The sequence below is a fragment of the Halichoerus grypus genome, chromosome 3, assembly GCF_964656455.1.
Source record: "Halichoerus grypus chromosome 3, mHalGry1.hap1.1, whole genome shotgun sequence".
NCBI classification, from domain to species: Eukaryota; Metazoa; Chordata; class Mammalia; order Carnivora; family Phocidae; genus Halichoerus; species Halichoerus grypus.
In genome coordinates, this window is record NC_135714.1 from 41,725,905 (window position 1) to 41,751,682 (window position 25,778).

Sequence of the window (25,778 nt, forward strand, 5' to 3'; positions counted from 1 at the left end):
TTTTATCTCCATTCTGAGCTCTGTTGGTGTGTCTCTTCTTGCCCCTTGGCTATAGGATGCCCTCCCTGTCCCTTTCTTTCAGAAAGTCTTTCTGTAATAATAGCTAAATAAAGTTGATGCTGTAAAACTAACGTCTTGTTTCTTGATGGTCAGTTTGTATGGAATGCACCTGCAAGGGTACCTCCTTGTCTGAAAGTCGTGCTTTAAAAATAATTAATTAAGAGAGAGAAAGAGATGGAATACATTATGGCCCATAAAGAAAACCCCGAATGTCTCCTGTATTAAGGTGAAGTTTTTCATTTTTAAGAGAGTGCTCTTTAACCCACATCATTAGAAGTATCTCATGTCCCTTAGGCTTACAGTTTTCAGTTATTTCGTATGTATCTTTTTCCCCAAATAAGTTCAGTGCACTTTGTAGTTACCTCATGAAAGGGACTTGACATCTGGTTTTTAACTTTTCATTAAGTCAGTCTCTTGTCTGTTAATGATAACTAGATTTGAAAGTTAATATGTGTTCCTTGCCTAAAATGTATATTCTTTAGTGTAGTAAAAGTGCACGTTTGGGCACCATGCAGCTCCTTGTTGCTGTGACTTTAACAAACTTTGATTTTGACAAACTTGTAAAATTCATTATTTTGGTGGCAAGATTTAGCATTAGTAATATTCTTTGAAATGTAAATGTGAAGGGTTTCCTTAACAAAGATCTAGAAATCTTTAATGCCTCTTAAATTAAGCTTATTTTAATAGAAATAAAGTCTGATTTTTTTTCATAAAAGACATATCTTGTTAAGTCATTATAAGGTGATCTAACTTTGGATGTGCTTATAGGCCCATGGGACGTGCATGTGCACAGTGATTTGGCAAAGGACCTAGGTTAGTGCTTGTGATGATCACTTCAGATTTTCATAATACTGGTTTCTTTAAGAGTGGTTTGTTTGTTAATTTTATTTATTTATTTATGTATTTTTTTTGGTAGATGAAAATGAAGTTGAAAGGCCAGAAGAAGAAAATGCCAGGTTAGTGGAATTTGTTGTTGATACTTAAACAGATTGTATGATACAGTGGTTCTGTAAACAAATTGTCAAAATTATTTCATTGTAAATATCATTGGCTTGAATACAGCATATTGACTGAAAGTTCAAAGACATTGAATACTGTAGAGTTTATTTCTATTTCAGGACCTAATCAGTTCTGTTTATTTGGTAGTAGCTTAGGGGACAAAGTTTTTGAAATAAGGGTTTGAATATTCTTCACTCTTAAGTAACTTTGTACTCTTAAGTGAGCTTAGTAGTGGAGTATATAATATAACCATTAGACTAATAAGGAAGAAGTTAACATTTTTTTTTTTTTTAATTAAAAAAGACTCCTTTACTGTTTTTGCAATTTATTAATACCTTTGATGGTATAGCGCACTTTGGTTATAATTTTAATGTTTTCTATTTAAATTCAAAGCGGAACTAATGGATGTTATAAGATTGATTCCCTTTGTTAGACTGCTAGAAAGATTTGAGTATCATTTACAGAACATGTAAAGGGAGCTTGAAACTTCTCGATTTCAGAACTCACATAGACAAGTATATGGATATGCTGACATTACTCATCAAATCTAGTATCAATGCCTTAATGTCCGCTAATGGGGAAGGGGTGGTTAAAAAAAGATCTTTTAAAGAATATTTGGGTTTAGAAAGTGGAGGAAGTACCACTTTACACCCATTAGGATAGGATGGCCACCATCAAAAAAAAGTAACAGGTGTTGGTGAAGATATGCAGAAATTGGAACTCTCATACACTGATGATGGGATTGTAAAAAGGTGCAGCTATTTTATTTTATTTTATTTATTTTTTTAAAGATTTTATTTATTTATTTGACAGACAGACACAGTGAGAGAGGGAACACAAGCAGTGGGAGTGAGAGAGGGAGAAGCAGGCTTCCTGCGGAGCATGGAGCCCGATGTGGGGCTCGATCCCAGCACCCTGGGATCATGACCTGAGCTGAAGGCAGACGCTTAACGACTGAGCCACCCAGGCGCCCCAAAGGTGCAGCTATTTTAGAAAACAGGCAGTTCCTCAAAAGGTTAAACATAGTTACTGTATGATCCAGGAATTCCACTTCTACATATATGCTTTAGAGAAATGATACATATCCACACAAAAACTTGTACATGAATGTTCAGAGCAGCATTGTTTATAATAGCCAAAAAATGGAAATAAAAGTCCATCAAATGATGAATGGATAGATAAAATATGGTATATCCATATGGTGGAATACTGTGTGGCAGTAAAAAGAAATGAAGTATTGATATCTGTTAGAACATGGATGAACCTTGAAAACATTATGCTAAGCTAAAGAAGCCAGTCCCAAGGAACTACGTATTGTATGATTCAACTAAAATAAATGTACAGAATAGGCAAATCTATAGAAACAGTGGTTGCCATGACTGAGGTCAGGCAAAACTGGGGAGTGATTACTAATATATACAAGGCTTCCTTTTGGGGTGATGAAAATGTCCTGAAATTAGGCAGTTGCAATGGTTGCGCTATACTGTAAACGTGAAAAACCATTCAGTTGAACGCTTCAAATGGATGGTTTGTGTGGTATATGAAATCTATTTCAAAGCTGGCAGGGGTATACTTTAGAGATACTGTGGGTTCAGTTCCACACCAATAAAGTGAGTCAAATGAATTTTTGGTTTCCTGGTGCATATAAAAGTTTTGTTTATACTGTAGTCTCTTAAGTGCGATAGTATTATGTCTAAAAACCAATGTACATACCTTAATTAAAAAATACTTTTATACTAAAAAAAATCCTAACCACCACCTGAGCTTTTAGCAAGTCATAATGTTTTTGCTGGTTGCAGGGTCTTGCTTCGAAATTGAATGCTGTTGATGATCAGAGTGGTGGTTGCTGAAGGTTGGGGTGGCTGTGGCAGTTTTTTAAAATAAGACAACCATGAAGCTTGCCACATTGAATTGACTCTTCCTTTCACAAACGATTTCTCTGTAGCAGTGTTGCTGTTTGATAGCATTTTATCCACAGTAGAACTTCCTTTCAAATTGAAGTCAGTCCTCTTAAACCCTGCTTTTGCTTTATCAACTAAGTTTAGGTAATATTCTAAATCCTTTTTTTTTTTGCTATTTCAACAGTCTTTACAGCATCTTTACCAGGAGTAGGTTCCATGTCAAGAAATCACTTTTTTTGCTCATCCACAAGAAGCAAGCCCTCATCTGTTCATGTTTTGTCATGAGCTTGCAGCAATTCAGTCACATCTTCAGGCTCCACTTCTCATTCTAGTTCTCTTGTTATTTCCACCACACCCGCACTTACTTCCTCCACTGAAGTCTGGAACCCCTCAAAGTCCTCCATGAGGGTCAGAATCCACTTCTTCCAAACTCCTGTTTATGTTGATATTTGGACCTTTCTCCATGAATCATGAATGTTCTTAATGGCATCTCGAATGATGAATCCTATCCAGAAGGTTTTCAATTTACTTTGCCCAGATGCATCAGAGGAATCACTATCTATGGCAGCTATAGTCTTATGAAATGTATTTTCTTCAGGGGCGCCTGGGTGGCTCAGTCACTGGGCGTCTGCCTTCGGCTCAGGTCATGATCCCAGGGTCCTGGGATCGAGCCCCACATCAGGCTCTCTGCTCGGCAGGAAGCCTGCTTCTCCCTGTCCCACTTCCCCTGCTTGTGTTCCCTTTCTTGCTGTCTCTCTGTCAAATAAATAAATAAAATCTTTAAAAAAAATTTATTTCTTCAATAATAAGAATTGAAAGTCAAAGTGACTCCTTGATCCATGGGCTGCAGAATAGATATTTTATGAGGCATGAAAACATTAATCATGATCATTGTATGTCTCCCAACAGAGACAGAGCTCTTAGGTGACCAGTGCATTGTCGATGGGCAGTAATATTTTGAAAGGAATCCTTTTTTCTGAGCAGTAGTCTCAACAGTGGGCTTAAAATATTCAGTAAACCATGTTGTAAACAGATGTGCTGTCATCCAGGCTTTGTTGTTCCACTTACAGAGCACAGGCAGAGTGGATTTAACATAATTCTTAAGGGCCCTAGGACTTTCAGAATGATGAGCATTAGCTTTAACATTAGCTTCAGTTAGCCCCTCACAGGAGAGTCAGCCTGTCCTTTGAAAGTTTGAAGCCAGGCCTTGACTTCTTTTCAGCTGTGAAAGTCCCTGATGGCATCTTCTTCCAACAGAAGGCTGTTTTTGTCTACATGAAGATCTGTTGTTTAGTGTGGCCACCTTTATGAATGATCTTAGCTGGATCTTCTGGGGGAACTTGCTGCAGCTTCTCCATCAGCACTTGCTGCTTCACCTTGCACTTTATGTTACGGAGACGGCTTCTTTCCTTCAGCCTCATGAACCAACCTCTGATAACTTCAGGCTTTTCTTGTATAGCTTCCTCACCTCTGTTAGCCTTCATAGAATTGAAGAGGGTATTAAGGGCCTTGCTCTGAATTAGCCTTTGACTTAAGGGAATATTGTGGCTGGTTTGATCTTCTCTCCAGACCACTCAGACTTTCTCCATATCGGCAGTAAGGTGTTTTTACTTTCTTGCCATTCACGTGTTCACTAAAGTGTAGCACTTTTAATCTTCAAGAACTTTTCTTGTGCATTTACACCTTTGCCAGCTGGTGACAAAGGCCTGGCTTCTGGCCTTCCACACACCTTCCTTACAAAACTTAATCAGTTCTAGCTTCTGAATACAGTGAGAGATGTGTGGGCTCTGTCACTTGAACACTCAGACCCATTAGATGGTTATAAATTGACCTAATTTCAATATTGTTGTGTTTCAGGGAATAGGGAGCCTGAGGAGAGGGAGAGAGACAGGTGATGGTTGGTCAGTGGAGCAGTCATAACACACACAATATTTAGTGATTAAGTTCACCATCTTGAATGGTTGCGATGCATAGCTACCCAGAACAATTACCATAGTAACATCAAGGAGATCACCGTAACAAATACAATAATGAAAAAGTATGAAATACTGCAAGAATTACCAAAATGTGACAGAGACACAAAGTGAGCAAATGCTCTTGGAAAAATGGCACTGGTAGGTGATACACTGTCACCACAAACCTTCAATTTGTAAAAAAACTTAGCTGGGAAGTATAATAAAGCAAAGCATGACAACATGAGGTATGTCTGCATTTTTAAAAAAGTGAATGGAGGGAAGAAGTGAGACATGGAACTAGAACTTAAGGGATGCTGAAATTATTCTTCGTCACTTAAAGACATCCCCTAAATTGGAAGATTTTTTTTTTCACTCACTGCTATATTGTGAAATTTTATTGTTTAAATTCATGTATCCAACCCAGTTCCTAACCCTAATCTCAGTTACTCACAAAAGTTATGATTTGTGTAGCTTATAGTTATAAAAGTAATTACAGTTTTTTCATACTGTTTTTTAATTGGTCAATAATCAATGGGTAATGTTACAGATTCACAGTTAAATACAATTTTTTTAATCTATTCCATTAATTTTGTTGGTATAAGTTCTTGGTTATAATTCTTAAAGATTATTTTTCTGATTGAACGTTGTTTAATTTTTCTATACTTAGCTTGATTAAATGTATTGGAGGGAAGTCTTCTACCTTTCCTGAGCATTACTGTCAAAATGTCTTTATATTCTTTACTAAAATTTTATTTGGAGGGCTATTAAGTTTATTTCATCCTATGGAAAATTTCTACTCCTAAAGCTTAATTTTTCTAGAGAAAGCTTATAATTTTATGTTTCTAGCATTTTAATGGTGATAGGGAATGAAAACTTTTAAAGTATTGGGGAAGGCATGTTCACCAAACCTGTGTTCTAGTATTCAGCTTGGTACATAATCACATTGTCGTAACTGAGCGGAGTCCTTGCTATTAGAGTTCTCCCCAGCTTCTTTGTGACTGGTTCATTGTTAAAACTTCTAAACCATTGCATTATGCTGTCTCCAATTTTGTCATGTTTTATTTGTTCAAGTTTTGGCTAAATATACTGTTTTGTGGCAAACGGAACTTGTTTCTGGCTACCTGTAGAAACTTAATTAAGCAGGAGCTAAATGGACTAAAGAATTATAGTTGTATATTTGTTTTCTTGGGTCAAGCAGTAACACAAGGAAAACTTAACACTTAAATTTTTAGTTTTTATCCTTCATTTTGCTTTATATGGGGATTGTATTGTAAAATACCACTGTAGAGATTAAATCAACATATATAAAAACTGCTTGGCAAAGTATAACACTGCTTGACAGAAAGTAAAGTATAATAGAAGAGATAAGCAGAAACCTAATGAAAAGTTTGATCTATATCAAGATCTGGATGTTTTTCTTAGAAATCCTACTAAATGTGAGTTATTGCTTTGTACTTGGTTCCTTTACTTATAAAGTGAGGTTAATGGTTAGTTCCCACTATAGAAATCATAATTACTAAAATAAAAGGAGCCAGTTACACTACCGTACTAGTTTTATTTGGTGATTAATGACCATATGCTTGAGTCTCCTGAGAAAAGAGAGGTTTATTTTATATCAGTTTTGCTTTAATAGGGCAAATTCAGGTATTAATTGGCCTTCAAAAAGTAATTTGTTTTTTAATGCATCAAAATTAGGTCTGGAGCTACTTACTGGCATCAAATGGGAAGGCAGTCTTACATGAAGATAAACTTTTTTTAAATCTTAAAATGTATCTTTTATGAAATAAAGAATGTATATCCATTTAGGTAGGTGAAACAGAAAACCGGGAAGAACCATGTATGTTAACTGAAGACTAAAGGAGTTAATGTGATTATATGACAAATCTTGAGTTCTTGGGCATCAGGAAAAGCGAAAACTGTGTTACATAGCCTTTGGCAATTACAGTAGTACCTGGCACATAGTGGATGTTCAATAAAGAGTTAGGCTAAGTAAAATTAAGTGTGATGCATATTTTTAAAGTAATAAAAAACTTGAATTTTATCCCATTGTCAAATTCATTAATAAATTGTGGAGGCAGTTCTATTCTGTGAATGTTGAGTACGGGTATTATGCGAGGCAGTAGGAATAACAGAATAACACAGACAGTTTTTGCCATCCTTTTTCTTTTCCAGTGGAGACAGTAATTTTAGGAAACTATCAGATATAGCTTAAAGATACTAGTATACGCTGTCTGTACTTCTGAAAAGTAATACCAGACTTGTGCACTTATTTCTGTTGTTTGTAGTGCTAATCCTCCATCTGGAATTGAAGATGAAACTGCTGAAAACGGCGTACCTAAACCGGTAACATAAGGCTTTGAAATTTAGTTACTTCTCTGATTAAAGTCTTTATCAGTAGTTTCCCATTCACTTAGGAAGAAAGCCAAAAATTTAACATGACTTCAGTGTCCGACATGATCTGGTCTGCTCTAATATCCCACCTCATCTGGTGCCATCAAAAGCACAGTGATGAGAAGCAATAGTGGGAAGAGACTTTCCATGAAATGGAACATGTGCAAAGTCTTGAAGTTGACTGCTTTCAAGGAACTGAATGTAGCTCAACTAAAGAGATCACAGTGAACCTCGTTTTCAAGGAAAACATTAAGTCCCACAGCCCAAGTTTGATTGTCCTAACTTTTGGGAAAATTTGTTTTTATATAAATACGTGATATTGTCTAACCTCATTCATGCCTGTTGAAAGTGTTGTTTTGGGGGGTGAACATGTATTTTGGGGGGTGAACATAATTTTATGAATATTTTAACATTCTGACCCTGTGAAAAGAAGGAAATCCTTATTCTACAGGCTTGAACTTGTATACAAAAAAATACTTTGCCTAGGTGATCTACTTTTTTGTTTACTAGTGTGTGACTAGCCACAAAATTGCCTTTGAGAGCCAAAATAAAACCTTTGTAAATGGTCCCACTTTATACTCATAGAAACAAAGTATTCCCTCAATTATTTGCATCCAGGGACGCTTCTAACTGTAAATGAATGACAAGAATAAGTGAACTGCTCCTTAACTCTCTGGTGCTGTTTAACCATGACTCTTACAGTTAATTGTTTTCCTTTTCATATTCTTGACAAAAATTCCTCAAATACTTATTTTTTGTAATTTATGTTCTAGATATCTTAGTACAAAGTCTTAGATTCTTTTTGCAGAGAAGCAGTTATAAATCGTAGGAAAAAATACATGAGGTGTTATTTACAAAAAGATAATGCTGAGAAGATTTTATTTTACATTCTTATCCCTTTTTATCATGTATAACATTAGTTATAAATGAGGTAACAGTGCTATGAAATTGTGATTTTTTTTCTCTAAAACTATACTTCAAAAAACACAAAATGATTACTTTTTCAATTATTGATATTAGATGTTGAGATGAATTATTGAATATTTTATAATTGTTTATATTGGTATAGAAAGTGACCGAGACTGAAGATGATAGTGATAGTGACAGTGATGACGATGAGGATGATGTTCATGTCACTATAGGAGACATTAAAACGGGAGCACCACAGTACGGGTAAGTTTTTGTTTTTGTTTTTTTTAAAGATTTGTGTATTGGAGAGAGAGCATGCGCACACAGGCGGGAGGGGCAGAGAGAGAGGGAGACAATCTCAAGCAGACTCCCCACTGAGTGTGGAGCCCTACCTGGGGCTTGATCTCATGACCCTGAGATCATGACCTGAGCAGAAACCAAGAGTTGGATACTCAACTGACTGAGCCACCCGGGTGGTAAGTTATTTTTAACTAATGATTGTATGCCTAAGTCAAAGGTAGCATGCTTATATCAAACCATTGGTGTTGATTCCATTGCTTTTACATTTTTCCATCTTACATGATATGAAAGAACACTTCTTAAAATTTCACCGTGAGTTTCTGGAAGAGTAGATCTTAAAAGTTCTCATCACAAGAAAAGATACAGAACTGTATGGTGATGGATGATAACTAACTGTAATCATCTTTCAATTTATACATATATTAAATCATTATATTGTACACCTAAAATTAATAGTGTTGTGTCAATTCTATCTCATTATAAAAAGGAATTTTACCATGAAAATAATTTCTTAAAGATAAAGTTAATTAGATAAGGTGACATGGAAGCAACTGTTTTTGATTTCTGAAATTAAGCTGTTTTTATAAATTGAATACTACAAATTCTTTAATTAGAGTTAGAAAACCTTAAATTACAGATTTCATCTACGTTCTTCCCTTATATTAACCAAAACTGAGTTTAGGTTTTTAATTTTTTGTACAATAAAAACAGTATCAAAAGTATTTCTTTTTGCTCTTAATAGCCTATTTTTGAAGTTGTTAATTATCCTGTTGGCTTTTTAAGACAGTATGTTGTCTAAAATTTTATAGTCTGTAAAACTGAATTGAGTAAATCGACTGTCATTAGCTCATTGAGCACATAAAGAATCTTACAGAAAGGCTAGAAGGGAATATATTAAAGTGCAGAATGTGATTTTGTTATGGTGGCAGAATAAAAGTCAGTATTTTTTCTCTGTTTTATCAGATTAGATGTATAATGTGGTACTTGTGCATTGGGAACATAAACTTTTCATCAATTGCACTATAATTCATTATGCAGCCTTATCCGGAATGAAGCAATATATACATAAATATTTTTGAGTATTTCTGTACTAGAGCCATTTGTTTTCAAAAGTTATTTTAGGAGCTTAAAGGTAACTCAGTTATTGTCATGGTCCATTTCGCATTATAATAAGGACTGCCTGTATAATTTTAAAACTCTAAGAATCAGGGTTGAGAAGAGACAGTCATGTTAGGGATAGGTAACTCTTGGTGTTCTCATCTCCACTTAAAAAATTAGTGTTGGGCTTACATGAAATGCTAGTACCTTTATGCTAATAGGACTTTGCCATCTGCATTATGCAAAAGGAACATTATAATCATTGTATATGTAGTAAATACTCTTCTATAGTTGCAAATACAAATAATTTTATATAACAATTTAAGCTAATGGTGGGTTTTTTTTTATTAAAACAACCAAATTTTTGGTAGAAATTGCATTCAAATATTAAATGTACATAGACGCCCATAGTACTTTTCCTGAACTTTCTTTTTTTTTTTTTTACTGGAAAAAGTTAACAGTTTATTATAATTTATTTTATCTAATGATCTAGGAAGTTCGCAACCATCAGCATTTCCAGAGCAATTTCAGGTGCAATTGGGAATTCAGGAATCTCTCTGGAGCGGTTGGTGTAGCGAACCTTGTAGATAAAATACATGCATACGTTTGACGGCACATGTGAAGGGATCTCTCTAAAATTGACTTAATTAGTTTCATTCTCAGCAAACTGACCTGGGCCACTCAACATGGCTTCTATTGTTCCGGATTTTAGTGCATGTTCTCTTTTTACAATAAATTCATGACCATCCGAAGATACCAATTTGACATACATGGCGTCAGGGCCTTCACAGCCATCATAGGTTTTCTCTTCTCCATCCATTATGTTCTTAGGAAATTGTACTTTACTTCCACAGGAACTTCAGTAGTGTCTCGTCAGCCCTGCAACCACCACAGCCCTGAACTTTATTTCTTACAGCAATTTCCAGTTTCATGAAATGTAGTTATATTGGTTCATGTTTATCACCTTTAGACTCTAAATTCCTTGAGTAGAAACCATAGTTCATGAATTCCCCTATTCCTCACGTTGCTTTACATACAGTAACTATTCAGTAAATTTGTATTAACTATCAGACTGAACATTAAGAACTCATTTGTCTTTCAGTGTTTTTCCTCAACATTTCAATATGAAAAATTTCAAATTATCCAAGAAAGTTGAAAGAATTGTGTGAACACCTACTTACCCATCATTTAGATTATACAGTGTACATTTTGCTAGGTTTGCTTTACCATACACATGTGTAAATGTATGTATCTCTGTCCATGCTTCTACCCTTCAATAGATCTACTTTTTATGGTTTTTTGGGGGTTTTTTTTGCATTTCAAAGTAACATTTATAGATCTTTCTGAAGGGTATAGAACTTATTTAACCTTGATATTTCAAGATACATCTCTTGAAAACTGAAAGAGCCTATGAGAAAATAACATTTGATGAATACTTAACTTAGTGCACAGAATTTTCAGAAGCAAATTTAAAGAGCAAATTGTATTCAAGGAACAATACTAAATGGGTTTATTGTAAGCTGTTAGAAAGTACAAAGTAGCATTTTTTTAGGCAACATACTTTTGTTACAAAGTAGTTCATTTTATCTATAAGGTAATGAAAAGCAAATTTTAGAGTGGGGAATAATTTAGCTTGTACAGAGAAGTGGTTTCTTACCTTTGAGATTTATCCGTTCATAAACACTTAAAAATGTTTGTTGGCACTACATTAATTGATGATGAGACTATGAAAATAATAAAGTCCTTACTTACTAGAAGTAGTGAGGAAGACAGACATGTTAGCAAATACTTTCAGTGTGGTTTAAGTGCTAGAATAGAAATGTACAAACTGAATTGAAAACTTTGAGAGGAGAGTTGCTAAAAGCCTACACATGAAGAAAAGGTCCTAGAGGAGGTAATATATGAACTTGTTTGGATAATTCTTGACTCGGAAGGAAGAGGATTGATGATTTAGCACAGGACACTACTGAGATGTAGTAGAAGCATGGCTTAGAGGAACTACATGGCTGGAGAATACGGTAGATGGGAAAAAGGTTGTTGAAACCACTTGAGGGAGTTAGTACCTTTAAAGGTTTTTAAGCAGGTTAGTTTATTTGAAAAGATAAAAGATAGCAGTAGTTGAGGTGGACTAAATAGAAATTAGTTAATATATTTGAATTGTCCACATGAGATGATAATCCAGACTAAGCCAGTGGCAGCAGTATAGGGATGGATGGAAAAGATGCATTTGAGTGCATAATAAATAGAAATAACATGGGTAACTGGTTGTGGATGCAGAGTGAGATAAAGGACTCAATGACTTAGAGCTTTCTAGGGCAGTTAATTGAGTACCTAAAAGTATATTAGCATGTATGGTTAATGTAGAAGGAGTGGGTTAAAATACATTTTTTTGATGCATTTATTTTGAAGTTCCTTAAATACCCAAGTATGTAAGATCTGGCACCTAGAGAATCCTGAGACCTCATGGGGGTCTAATGGAAGGTATCAGATTAGCTTAAGTGCAATTTTCCAAATAGCTAAGCTTCTCTACACACAATGAATACAAAGCCTTAGTAGTTTAAAAAAGAAAAGTGATAGTGTTTTTTATTTTATTTTTTTTTAGATTTTAATTTATTAGAGACAGAACGAGTGAGCTGGGGTAGGGGCAGGCATTGGCGGTGGGGAGAGAGAGAGAATGAATATCCTAAGCAGACTGCGCTGAGTATGGATCCCAACATGGAGCTTGATCTCATGATCCTGAGATCATGACCTGAGCTGAAATCAAGAGTCAGACACTTAGCTGACTGAACCACGCAGGTACCCTGAAAAGTGGTGTTTTAAAGGCAAAACATGGAAGGGAAAGCAGCTGGGTGGGAGCAAAGAAGTTGATTTATTGAACTTATGGCTAACCTCTTATGAATTCTATATTGTTTTATCCTTTAGCAATTCTGTAAGAGGACCATTTAGAGACGACTTGATTTTTGTACATTTGGCTTTTTTATTTTTTTAAATTTATTAATAATAAAATATTTGAGAGAGAGCGAGCAGGGGGAGGAGGAGAGGAAGAGGGAGAGGAGACTCCCCTCTGAACAGGGAGCCGGACCTGGCTCTCGATCCCAGGACCCTGAGATCATGACCTGAGCGGAAGGCAGACACTTAACCGACTAAGCCACCCAGGTGCCCCTGTACATTTGACTTTTAAACAGTTAGAACTTTTGTACATCGGATATAGATAACCCAAAAGTGCTTTTGCTGTGCTGGATCTAGATTGTTGAAATGTAAGCACCATGGGGCAGGAGCCATATTTGTTCAGTACCTCATTCTCGTTCCTTAGCTGAGAACTCTACCTGATGCACTGTTGGTGTTTAAGCATTTACTAATGAGTTAATGTCATGGAGATGACTTAAACACTTCAAGTTTGTATGATAGTACTACCTGACAGTAACAGTTTAATTTGGGCTATTTCATAGTTTCTGCATTTATAGCAGTGGAGTTTTATACAATTATTTGAATATTTAATAATACTTATCACTTTTTATATATTATTTTTTTCAGCAGAAAACCGAAAAATGATAGTGCTAATGTAAATAAACTAAGTCTCATAATTTTAATACATTGTAGATAAAAAATGGAAATTATTAGGCAGATCAGAAACAGTGAATCTTTGCAAGTCCAGTTACCTGAACTTGTGAGAGTAAAGAAGCAAATTAAATGACATGAATATAATGAGAAATATATCATTGAAAACATTGAGGTCTTACTATACCTTATTTTGGTTAGTATATTTGATTTTCCTCTTCATATACGAGAATGCATTATATGGAAAAGTAGAGAACTGTCTACTTTTAATATGTAAACTGTCTATGTTTAATATGTAAACCCATATTACAGAAAATTTATACAAATTCCATGAGGTCATAAGTGACTTAGCCAGGGTTATACAACTAGTAATTGACAAAACTTGTATTTGAACCTGGGTCTGACTCCAGATTTTGTATTTTTTTTCCTCTGTCATGTGTATATTATATTACATTAAAAAAGTACAGCTCAATAATTGTTTCATATGTATACATTCATATGTATCCACCATCCAGATCATGATATGGGACATTACTAGCATTCTAGAAATTTCCCTCTTATTTCCTCAGTCATTAACCACGGACTACCACCAAACACTCTTCTGCTTTCACCCTAGATTTATTTTTAAATTTAATATAAATGAATTTATTTTATGGATAAAAGTACCCCATGGGTATTTGAAAGAGGATTTATCAACAGTAACCAATGCAGGAAGGACTACGGGGAGGTCACTGGACTTGGAAACAAGGTGGAGAAATTTCTTTCTTGCAGGATTGCTGCATGTTGAATAACTAGGAGGTGAGAAAATGAGGACAAGATGTATAGACTTATTTCCTCTTAGCCAAATTTCTTAAGAAGTTTGTTACACGAGATACTGACTTAGTAGCAGGTAGGTTTTTTCAGATGGAAAACAAGTTAGGCTTTTAAAAAATACTTGTTTTTTCTTTTAAAATTAGAATGTTTTCTAAAATGTGTAAGTCATTGTTAGTCTATGTAGTTACTGTGTGGGTATATAATTTATTTGTACATGTTGAATATATTGCTGTTTTAAGTTTCTCAGTATAATTTTTATTTTGGTTTTAGGAGTTATGGTACAGCACCTGTAAATCTTAACATCAAAACAGGGGGAAGAGTTTATGGAACTACAGGTAAAACTTCTATTTGTGGCTGTATAAATAGGAAAATAAGGCGTATATATGAATAGGTCATAAATAGGTTGAACTATTACAGCTCAGTTCAAAAGAGTGGTTTTGACCATACATGACAGAGACAGACAATTTTTTTTTAAAGATTTTATTTATTGAGAGAGAGAGCGAGTGTGTGTGAGTGCATAGAGGGAGAGGGAGAAGCAGACGCCCGCTTGAGCAGGGGGCCTGATGTGAGGCTCGATCCCAGGGTCCTGGGATCTTGACCTGAGCTGAGGACAGATGGTTAACTGACTGAGCCATCCAGGTGCCCTTGGACAAATTTTCTGTAAAGGGCTACATAATAAATATTTTAGGCTGTGTGGGTCACAGGGTTCCTGTCACATGCTTGGTTTTCTTGTTTGTTTTACAACCCTTTAAAAAGGTAAAGACTTAGCTCACAAGCTGTACAAAAAAGTGATTTAAAACACGGAAGTTAGCAACTTCCTGTTGGTACAGGAATTCCTTATAAGTAACAAGTCCCTAAACTCTCAGTCCAGTTTATTTTACAGCTACTTCATAAAGCTTGATCTCACCTTTTATTTATGGTAAATATAACTCTAATGCTTTTTTTGGAACCTTTGCCGTATTTAGTGCTATCGGTAGTAAAAAGGTGTTAATGGTTTCTGTTTAGCTGTGGTATCTCTCAGCTTTTTGCTAATAACAGCTCCTTCACCATTTTGTAATTTTATAAAATAGGAACAAAAGTCAAAGGGGTGGACCTTGATGCACCTGGAAGCATTAATGGAGTTCCACTCTTGGAGGTAGATTTGGATTCTTTTGAAGATAAACCATGGCGTAAACCTGGTAAGATTATTGTGGATTGTATCTGTTTCAAAAGATTTTTAGTACAAACAGTCATTAGAAAAGTTTTTGTTTTTTTAGCAACCATTTAGAATATTATTTTTTAATGTAATTTTTCTTGCGTTAAGTAGATGAGGAGTAGGAATGACGTGTATTATTAAATCTTACTGCATTATACCAAAGTAGACTTGCATATTGTTTTATTATAATGCCATTTCTAAAGGAAATACTTTTTTACCCCCTGTGTTCGTTTGTTTTGTTTCTTAAATTACACATGAGTGAAATCATATGGTGTTTGTCTTTCTCTGACTGACTTATTTTGCTTAGCATAATACTCTGGCTTAAAGGAAATACTTTTGATCAAAAATTTTTATAGTACTGTTGCTTTATGGTAGTAATTGGGAGAATTGGGAAAATTAGAAGGGGTGATAAAACTGATAGAATACTAAATTTATATTTTTATAGTTTATGTACTGCATAAAAATAGGATTGAAATATTTATACACTAACACTGTGCTTTATCTTTAGGTGCTGATCTTTCTGATTATTTTAATTATGGGTTTAATGAAGATACCTGGAAAGCTTACTGTGAAAAACAAAAGAGGATACGAATGGGACTTGAAGTTATACCAGTTACCTCTACTACAAATAAAATTACGGTAATTAGTAAATATTCCAGAATACCCCAGGCTTTTCTACAGTCCCAAATTTTACTCCCCAGATAAATCACTTTTTCCCCATTAAGGTGATTAAATGCTATAAGATAGTTTAAAATTTTCATTCTCTTTACCATGTTTGTTTTTTTCCCTTCCTTCCCTTTCAGTTTCATATTAATGATTATCTGATGTTCTTAGTTTCAAGTCACAGACTAGCCACAGCTAGTTTGTCTTTATATGGCCTATCAATTAAAAATTATGTGGTATCTTAATGGGGAATGTGTTATTTAACTTAGGCCGAAGACTGTACTATGGAAGTTACACCAGGTGCAGAGATCCAAGATGGCAGATTCAATCTTTTTAAGGTGAATTTTAGTAAATTATCCTTGGTTGCTCTCATTTTTTGTTCTTGAGTCTGCTCCCATACCACTACTCAAGGGATGAGATTAAAGTGGAAATAGCTACCTTTTTTCCAAACCTTCGGCTTCCTGGTGACTTACAAATTTGCTGATTGTTGTTTTATCTCCACTTTTGCAAGCATGTGAATTTATAGCCTATTATACTAACAAATGCCAAGTAAAACTATTCTTGCTATATGTCGTGATTTTATTTTGAATTGTAGTGTATATTTGTTTGTAGGACATAAAAGTTCACACCAATAGACTAAGCTCTCACTTTAGATCATGCTATAATCTTTATCAGAATTGGAGACTTATTTTTCTCAATTTTCTTTAACAAAAATGGTAAGGAAGATGGCATACTGCTTATTATCTGTATGACACTAAAATTATTGGTGTAATGTGTCTTATAGTCTAAGATGTCTCAAGCTTACGCATTTTTAGGAGTCTCTAAGAAAGACTCAACAGAATAGGATAAAGCTGTTGATTTTTAAAATTCATAACTTAAAAGGATTAGGCTTAGGTAGGGACTTGCAGGTTGATATTCCCACTTGGAAATCAAGTCTGACTTCTGGCTTCTCCATTCCATATGATCACAGACCCAATCCAAAGAATAATGTCATATTTTCATACTTCTGCAATACACAGCAACCTACAAACTTTTCTCGAAACCTGATTGTGTACTCTTTTTCCTTTACCTTATTACTTCTTAGTTCTTAATTCTTGTATTGAACGACCCTGGAATGAAGACTGGGAGTGGCTTTTAGATTGGGTTATATACTCAGGGAACTTCTGCAGGCAGGCACTTCCCTGTGACCCTTTTGGGACTGCAGCCCTGTCCACCGCAATACTGTCTTATGCAATACGTGTGCTATAGCCGCAGATGTAGCCGCTCTGCTGGACACGGTTCTGGGTAGAGAATTTAATTTTAATTTACATCCTACTTTGGGTAAGTATTTGGTTCTTGTTCTGCTGTCAATCTTTTGAAAGTGTGTAATGATGTCTGTTCTCATTTAAATGGTCATCAGGTGCTTTTTGGTGCTATCTTCTCATTTACGGAGTGAATATATTGTTACACTTGATTACAATGAATAGGTAGAAAAGTTGTCTTGATGATGAAATAGTTCGTTTGCAGTGGTCCTTCTTATTTCTTCTAACAAATGAAAACAAGGTGCTTTTGTAAACTGCCAGGTTCTATGTGTTTTGTCTTTTTGCAATAGACCTCTGAAACTAAAGAATAGAAAGAAACTCCTAGGGGCTGGTCTCTTACTGAAAGTGGTCACCGTGAATGAGTTTTTTATATGCATACTGTGTATCAAAATTATTTTGAAGTTTCTTTTGGTTATATGAGAGGAGGTTATTGTTCCATTCTGATTTATTTAGTTCTGAATGAATAAGGATTTGAATTTAATGAGTGTAGTCTAATGGTTTTTCTTGCCTTGATAATGCATATTAAATATTACTCATCTGTTACAAATACTGATTTGGAAACAGTGTGTGTATTTTATTTTTTTATTATTATTTTAATATTGAGAGAGTATATGCGAGTCGGGGGGAGGGGTAGAGGGAGAGAATCTCAAGCAGATTATCTGCTGAGCTGGGAACCCAACTGGGTGGGGGTGCTCAACCTCTTGACCGATGAGATCATGAGCTGAACCAGAATCATGAATTGGACGCTTAACCGACTGAGCCACCCAGGTATCCCTGGGGTGTGTATTTTAATGATGTGTGTGGCTCAAACTTTTTAATGTATATTGTGGTCTTTGGGATATGTTTTATTGATGTTGCTCAAAATCTGCAACTACTGGTTGTATGGGAGTGTTTGGCATTTTCAGGTTGCAGTTTGACCTTAAATTTCAGGCAAGTTTCTGTCACCTTAAAAAAAAATCCTTGTTCAAATTTCTCTAGGACTATTGTTCTTTGAAAACGTCTGAGTTGTCTTTTACTATCCTGCAACCTGAAGAATACAAAAAATATTTTAAGAATGTAATGGGTATCCCAAATATGCAGAGGTAAATTTCTTAGGTAGTATTAGATACCAAAATGTTTATTTTAGACAAAATGCTATAGAATTTGGAGAAATGAGTTGATGAGAAATTACCCTGGGAGAAATACAAATCAAAATCACAGTGAGATATCACCTCACACCAGTCAGAATGGCTAAAATTAACAAGTCAGGAAACGACAGATGTTGGCGGGGATGCAGAGAAAGAGGAACCCTCCTACACTGTTGGTGGGAATGCAAGCTGGTGTAGCCACTCTGAGAAACGATATGGAGGTTCCCCAAGAAGTTGAAAATAGAGCTACCCTATGACCCACCAATTGCAATACTAGTATTTACCCCAAAGATACAAATGTAGTGATCTGAAAGGGCACCTGCACCCCAGTGTTTATAATAGCAATGCCCACAATAGCCAAACTATGGAAAGAGCCCAGATGTCCAACAACATGATGAATGGATAAAGAAGAGGTGGTATATATATATACAATGGAATATTACTCAGCCATCAAAAACAATGAAATCTTGCCATTTGCAACAACGTGGATGGAACTAGAGGGTATTATGCTAAGAGAAATAAGTCAATCAGAGAAAGACAGTTATCGTGATTTAACTCATGGAATTTAAGAAACAAAATGGATCATAGGGGAAGGGAGAGAAAAATAAAACAAGGCAAAGTCAGAGGGAGACAAACCATAAGAGACTTAATTATAGGAAACAAACAGGGTTGCTGGAGGGGAGAGGGTGGGCGGATGGGGTAATGGGTGACTGGCATTAAGGACGGCATGTGATGTAATGAGCAGTGGGTATTATATAAGACTGATGAATAACTGATCTCTATCTCTGAAACTAATACATTATATGTTAATTAATTGAGTTTAAATTTAAAAAATAAATTTTAAAAGCAAAAAAAATTACTCTGGGATTAGAAATAACTTTGAGCATTATATATAGTTCTTTCTATTTCTGTATTTTTTTTAAAGTCTAAAGATACAGTATTAGAGAAGCATATGCCATTTTAATCAGAACCTTGAGTGTGGAGAACACAAGAAAAAGTATTGTAGATTAGGAAGTGGCTTTGGCAAAGAAACTCAGCTTAATTGAGTAGATAGTGAATGAAAGTATTATTTAAGAAATTAGCCTTATCTGGATGCCTGGGTGGCTCAGTAGGTTAAGCATCTGCCTTCGGCTCAGGTCATTATCCCAGCGTCCTGGAATCGAGTTCTACATAGGGCTCCTTGTGCAGCAGGGAGTCTGCTTCTCCTTCTGCCTGCCGCTCCCCCTGCTCCCCTTGCTTGTGCTTGCACGCATGTGCGCACACTCATAAATAAATAAATCTTTAAAATATCTCCACGAGTTTTAAAAAAATGGAAATTAGCCTTATTGGAGGAGTTCTTTTGGAAAGGAGTAGAAGAGAGGTGGCTTTGTAGGGTTCAACACTAGAAAGCCTTAGAAACAAGGACAAGTTGGAGGAGTTATTGCCTGTTTGTGAGCAAGAAAGTGCTCAATAAGTAACATAATTCTGGAAGCGGCTTATAAGTAATGTAATTCTGGTAGCCTTGTAAGGTGTGGTTGGAAAAAGAAAGTCTAAGCTCTTATCTGCTAATCCACTGTTTTGAATTACAATTACTAGGATTGGTGAGACAGATAGAAGGAAAAGGACTTTCCCAATTTTCCTGTTATGTCTGGGTACCTCTAACGTGCACAGCACTATACTAGATCCTGTAGTGAGACGGGGTCTCTGTGTTCAAGGAGCTCATGATCTGAGTGACATATATATATGAACTAAGCATGGTATATTTTGAGAACTGTTATGTTAGTGCTGTTATCAAAGTGCAGTAGGGAGTTCAGAGGGTAGAGTGGGTTATCCTAAGGTGCAGAGTCTGGAAGGAATCAAACATGATAACTGAAAGACGAGTGAGTTTTCATTAGTGGAAAAGAGGGGAGTGTAGAACATTGTAGGCAGAGAGAACAATATGAGCAAAACCAGATAGCATGAAAGGAGAGTTGGGGTGGAGATATTATAGGAGAGAAGCCTGGAAATGGTAGACATGGGTCCATAATGGGAAAGACCTTAATCTTAAACTGCCTGTAGACATTTGTGTAGGCCATAGGAAGCCATTTGAAAGTTCTTGAGTAGGAGAATAGCATGAGCAAATTTGGTTTTTAGAAAACTGACAAGTGTTCTTTAGAAGGGTAGGCTTTAGAATATAAGGAAGAGAAAAGGAAGTAAGAGAGACCAGATAAGGAGCTGTTGCAGTACTGTAGGGATGAAATGAATGAGGAACCCATCTTAAACTAGTGAATGGAAAAAGGAGCAGATTTAAGAATCGTAATTTAAGTTCTTTTCATGTCTACTGCAAAGATACTTTTTTAACTCCTTCATCAACTGAGAGACAAGCCACCTACCAGCCTCTTTAAAATAACTTTTTTTTACTTTCTGTTAGATAAATTTTCAAACATACTAACCAGTAGATAAAATAGTACAAATAAACCCCTATGTGTTTACTGTAATGTCTCAGTGATTGTCAACATTTTGACATTCTTATAATTTTTTATATACTTCAATATAAGTAAGGTTTTTGTTTTATTATTTTGGTTTTTGTTTTTAGTGAAATGACATGAAGTTTAATAGGTATAAAAATAAAATCACTTGGGTGCAAAAACAATTGTGTAATTCTATAATTTGGAGTGAGGGGCACAGAAAGAGTGACTAGTGACTGTAAGAAAAAATTGACCCACAACCTTCTCTGAAACTATTTTTATGTCTGTATGTGCACACACATGCATAGATGATTTTGTTTTCCTCCATGGATGAGTATAAGCTTTGTCACTATGTTTTGAAATTTCATAACTGTGTGTCTATTATCATCTATTGTACCAAGCATTCATTTGTACCCTCTTAATCTGGAAGCACATATCCTTCATTTCTGGGATATTTTCTTCTATTATGTTTTTACTTTTTCTTAGCTTTCTGATGTCTTCTGGACCTCCTGTTCAGATATTGGACCTCTTATGCTAGTCCTTTAATTTTCTTTACTCTCATATTTTGTACCTCTTTGTCTTCTGGTATCTGGGAGATTTCTTCAGCCTTATAAGTCTTTTATTCATTTTTTCATTTCTGTGGTTATATTGTTAATATCCAAGACGATTTTTCTTCAGTATTTAACGGTAGCATCCTGTTGTTCATGCATGCAGTATTGCAGTATTTTTTTTTTCTCATCTGTCTCTCAGAAGATATTTATATTAATGATAGGTTGTTTGTTTCATTTAGGTTTTATTTTCCTGCATAGTGTGTTTGTTGCTTTTGGCTTCTGACTGACTCCTCGAATGTTTGTTGATCTTTGGCCATTCACTCATAAGGAAATGGGCCTCTAAAAAGGTGATTGGAAACTCTGAATATAAATAAGATTTGCTATGTTCTTTACCATAAGCTAAGTTTTTTTTTTTTTTTTTTAACAGTCCCACGTGTCAGTATCATTGGGTAATTTTGTTTTTTTCTTTTTGTGGCAATTTGATTTTTCAGGGACTAGATTCCAGTGGCCTGCCTAGAGGATTTATACTTGGCTGATTCAAATGTTCTGGGAACTAGAGTTGTCAATTCCTGAACCTTTTGGGGTCCTGCCATGAAAATCATAGTATCTTTGTTTTCTTGTTGCTGACTTACGATTCAGGTTTCTTTAGTCTGCTCAGTCAGTTACTATTTTTTAATATGCTTTCAGAGTCCCAAATTTTACTGCTTTGTCAGTCTTTTTGTTTTTGTGGGTTGAAACAAAATTATAATTTATGTGGTTTGCTACTTTTCCTTTTCTTACCTTAACATTATGTGGCAAGTGTTTTCCTAGTTTATTAAAGTTTTTTGATAAATGACATTTTAAATAGTTGCATAATGCATTATTTGGGTGTACCACACTTAACAAATTTCTTTTTAGGTATTATTTTGTTTGTAAGGTTAACCTTTTATAAATAATGCTATGAAGGGCAGCTGAAGGAAATTTCACAAACTAAGTTTTGGTACACTTACAGCATAATTTGGGTAAATATTTAGCTTCGCAAGGTTACAGACTTCATTCAACTTTTGCTTGGATGTGTAAGACCTAACGTGATTTTGTTTTTAGAAAATTTGTCATGGTGGGGCGCCTGGGAGGCTCAGTTGGTTAAGCGTTTGTCTTCAGCTCAGGTCGTGATCCCGGGGTCCTAGGATCGAGCCCCACATCAGGCTCCCTGTTCAGCAGAGAGCCTGCTTCTCCCTCTCCCTCTGCCTGCCGCTCCCCCTGCTTGTGCTCTCTCTCTCTGACAAATAAATAAGTAAAATCTTAAAAAAAAAAAAACAAAAGAAAAAATCTGTCATGGTATCTTATAGTCATTTCTCAAAATATTAGATTCTGCTTAAAAAAATAGTCTCATTCTGGTTAACAAGTTTTGAGTCTGTGTAATTCTGAGTGCAACATCTAAAGACAAGTGGATGCAAGTTGATTAGCAGAGTTGCTAAAATGGCGAAGATTTTCAGAATTAGAGTATTTTACAAAGAAATAAAAGAGAAGAAAACTGAGGAGACAGAAGCAATTTTTACATGTTTAAAAATGTACTGTGTCTTCTTGATACCTTTTCTTGCTTTTCTCCCTATTAAAAATAATTTTTCATTTGTGTTCTCTTCTCTCTCTTTACCCCTTCCTCTGCTTCTCTTCTTCAACTCTTCTCTCTTTCCCCTTCCCAGTTTTTAATTGAGTGTTGACTATGCCAGGAAGCATCTCAGGATGCTTCAACATCCTTGAGTAGGGAGAAGAGGTGAGCATTATAGACCTCAACTTTGTAATCTTAGAGTTTTCCTTAGAGTTATTGGGAAAAGTAGTCATTAATTAGATAACTGGGCCAAAAATTATAGTTATAAACTCCAAGTCCTATGAAAGACTTTGATGTGACATTTAAGCTGAGTCCCAAAGTCAATCAAATAAAAAATATATACTGAGCACTTATTGCATGCCAGGCACTGTTTTTAGGTACTTGGGATACAGATTTGAATAAAACCTAAATGCAGTGTAAATCCTTGTAGGCCGTGATAAATTTAGGTTTTATTCTGTTTGCATTGGGAAGCTATTGGAGAATTTTGAGCAGGGGAGAGACATGAGTTGATTTACACTTTTAATAAGATTGCTTGGCTATATACAGAGGATGGATTTTCCAGAGGTAGGACTAAAGCAGAAAATTTAGCAGAACAGTTGAGAAGTGGTAGTAGGTTTAACCTGGGTTTTAGGGGTGGACATAATCAGTGGTTGAATTTGCTATGTATCATAAAGGTAAAGTTCACATGAGATGGTCATATCTATGGATAATTGTTAGGATTTCTTTTTTTTCCTTAAGCAACTCAATAGATGATGGTGCTATTTACTTATGGGGAAGACTTGGATAGGATCAGATTGGGGGATCATCTGGAAAATGAGTAGCTTTGTTTTGGCCATGGTAAGTTTGAGTTGCTTATTAGATATGTAAGACAATGGATATAAATTACTGAAACTCAGGGGAACAGTTGAGACCGTACTGTCAACTCTCAGTATTCCAGACATTTGCAGGAAGAATATTGCATTTCTTTTTCTGTGTTCTCATAGCATCTTTTATCCCACAGTTACTTTTTTTCATAGCATTTATTGTATTGCTCTGATTGTTCGTGTGTCTTGTCCCATTGTCTAAGATTTTGTTGTATTTCTCTCTCTAGTCTCAGCCTCTGGTAATAGTTTTTTAGATGATAGATATTTAATGTTTGATGAGTGAGCCATGTTTATTTCCCCTTTCATCACATTCTGTCAGTTTACCTTTCAAGTATCTATCAAATCCATTTCTTACTTTCTATCCTCATTTTCTTAGTGCTGATCCTCTGTTATCTCTCACTAGGATCTGGGCCTTTTAAATGGATTTTTTTAAGGAGTGGGACTCTAAAATGTCGATGTTAAGCCCTAATTATGTGAAGACACCCATTAGGGATTGGGTTCAGCAATATTAATAGATCTGACTTTAATGGCTCAAATATATTCTTTTTCTCACACAATGATTATGTGAGAGGTAGATGGTTTCTGGAATTGAATCAGTGATTTGAATGTATCAGAGTCAAGGTGTCTGAGATTTTCTTGGCCTTTGCCTCATGGGGAAAGAGAATGATCCTGAATTTAGACTGAACAGTAGAATTTAAGTAGGACCTAAAATATGGTGTGATGTTATTCAAGTGTAGGGCAACTTAATTTAAATTTAATAAATTAATGATGATTTAAAATTAGGAAGGTGAGTATAAAAGCGAAAGAGCACAAAGAAGAATTTCACCAGTGTAAAGGAGTATGACTGGACCATACTGAAAAGCTCTGCTAGGAGCAGAAAAGATGGCTAAATCTGGGAGAAATTATGGAGTAAGTAGATACTGGTTTGAAAGTGAATATAAAGAGGGAAAAGAGGTTATTAAGGAGACCGATGACTACCTTCAAACTTCTAGGTGTACTGAACTGGCAGGATGGTGGTACTGTTGATGAAGAGGGGGAAACAAATGGTATGGAAGTGCAGGAATAGGTTATTAATACTCATGTTGGAGCAAATCACAGTCTGAATAGAAAATGGTCAGAATGGCTAAAATGGCCACTGGTGGGTTTTTCTGTATTGTAGTAAACATAGAAGGAGAAAATTCTTCAAGGTCTTTGAACTTTGAAACATGGAGTCATAACCAAGTATCTTGTACTTACTTGTGGCTATTTAAGGGAATTTATGAAAGAGTTACAGCTTATTGGAGTTTTAAGTGACATTAGTGTGAACTTTTTTTAATAGTTGGGAACATTTTGATCCCCTAATCCATCTTTGGTGCCTTTCACCTAATGCTGTTCTAAAATAGGGTAATTTTATTAAATATTCAGCGGCAAAACATTCTTCATGTTTAAATTCAAATCAGATGTTACAAATTTATTTTAACACGTTTAGTGTATTATGTTTGAGTGTTCTATTAAATAAGCTAATAACCCTTTTTTTTAAGGTACAGCAGGGAAGAACTGGAAATTCAGAGAAGGAAGCAGCTCTTCCATCTACTAAAGCTGAGTTTACTTCTCCTCCTTCTTTGTTCAAGACTGGACTCCCACCAAGCAGGTTAGTTAGACAATTGTAACTCCATTTATTGAAGGCATTGGTATCTTCATCTTGTATTAGTGATATAAAGTATAAAAGCGCTGAATGTTCTGCCAAAAAAACTGGAACATTCCATGTTGTTTTAGTACAAAATGAATTCTCCGTGAAAAAGTCTTCTGGGTGCTTTCCCATTTAAAAAAAAATCTAGGTAAGCAATAAATGAAGCATGGTATATAGTTACATGTATATAAAAAAGACAATCTTACATTTAGAAGAGATGGTGATAACAACAATCTTGCTGTTTTCTGTGCTTATTATTATTCTTACATAAAGAACTATTGGACTTTCTAAGTCTAGATCTGTTGACCTAAATGTGTTTTACTGATTTTAGTAAAAGATTGTAGAGATTTCAGCCTGGGCAATCTTTCACATTAAAACCATTTTCTTTTCTTTCTTTGGTTGGTTTTGATA

The 25,778-nt window shown here is 35.2% G+C and overlaps 1 protein-coding gene and 1 pseudogene across 26 annotated transcripts in view; one reads left to right on the forward strand and one right to left on the reverse strand.

The window, feature by feature from the left end:
• Positions 1 to 25,778, forward strand: part of FIP1L1 (factor interacting with PAPOLA and CPSF1) — a 76,600-nt gene that overhangs the window by 669 nt on the left and 50,153 nt on the right. For 4 of the 26 annotated variants that reach the window (XM_078068610.1, XM_036106902.2, XM_078068604.1 and 1 more), the window contains exons 2-10: positions 829 to 873; positions 977 to 1,016; positions 7,201 to 7,258; positions 8,376 to 8,479; positions 14,255 to 14,319; positions 15,055 to 15,162; positions 15,688 to 15,818; positions 16,112 to 16,180; positions 25,219 to 25,328. In XM_078068610.1, coding sequence (XP_077924736.1) covers positions 829 to 873; positions 977 to 1,016; positions 7,201 to 7,258; positions 8,376 to 8,479; positions 14,255 to 14,319; positions 15,055 to 15,162; positions 15,688 to 15,818; positions 16,112 to 16,180; positions 25,219 to 25,328 — 730 coding nt within the window. The remainder of the gene's footprint in view (positions 1 to 828; positions 874 to 976; positions 1,017 to 7,200; positions 7,259 to 8,375; positions 8,480 to 14,254; positions 14,320 to 15,054; positions 15,163 to 15,687; positions 15,819 to 16,111; positions 16,181 to 25,218; positions 25,329 to 25,778) is intronic. The other 22 variants (XM_078068606.1, XM_078068618.1, XM_078068622.1 and 19 more) reach the window with 7 other exon arrangements.
• On the reverse strand, positions 10,095 to 10,620 carry LOC118544938 (elongin-C pseudogene; annotated as a pseudogene).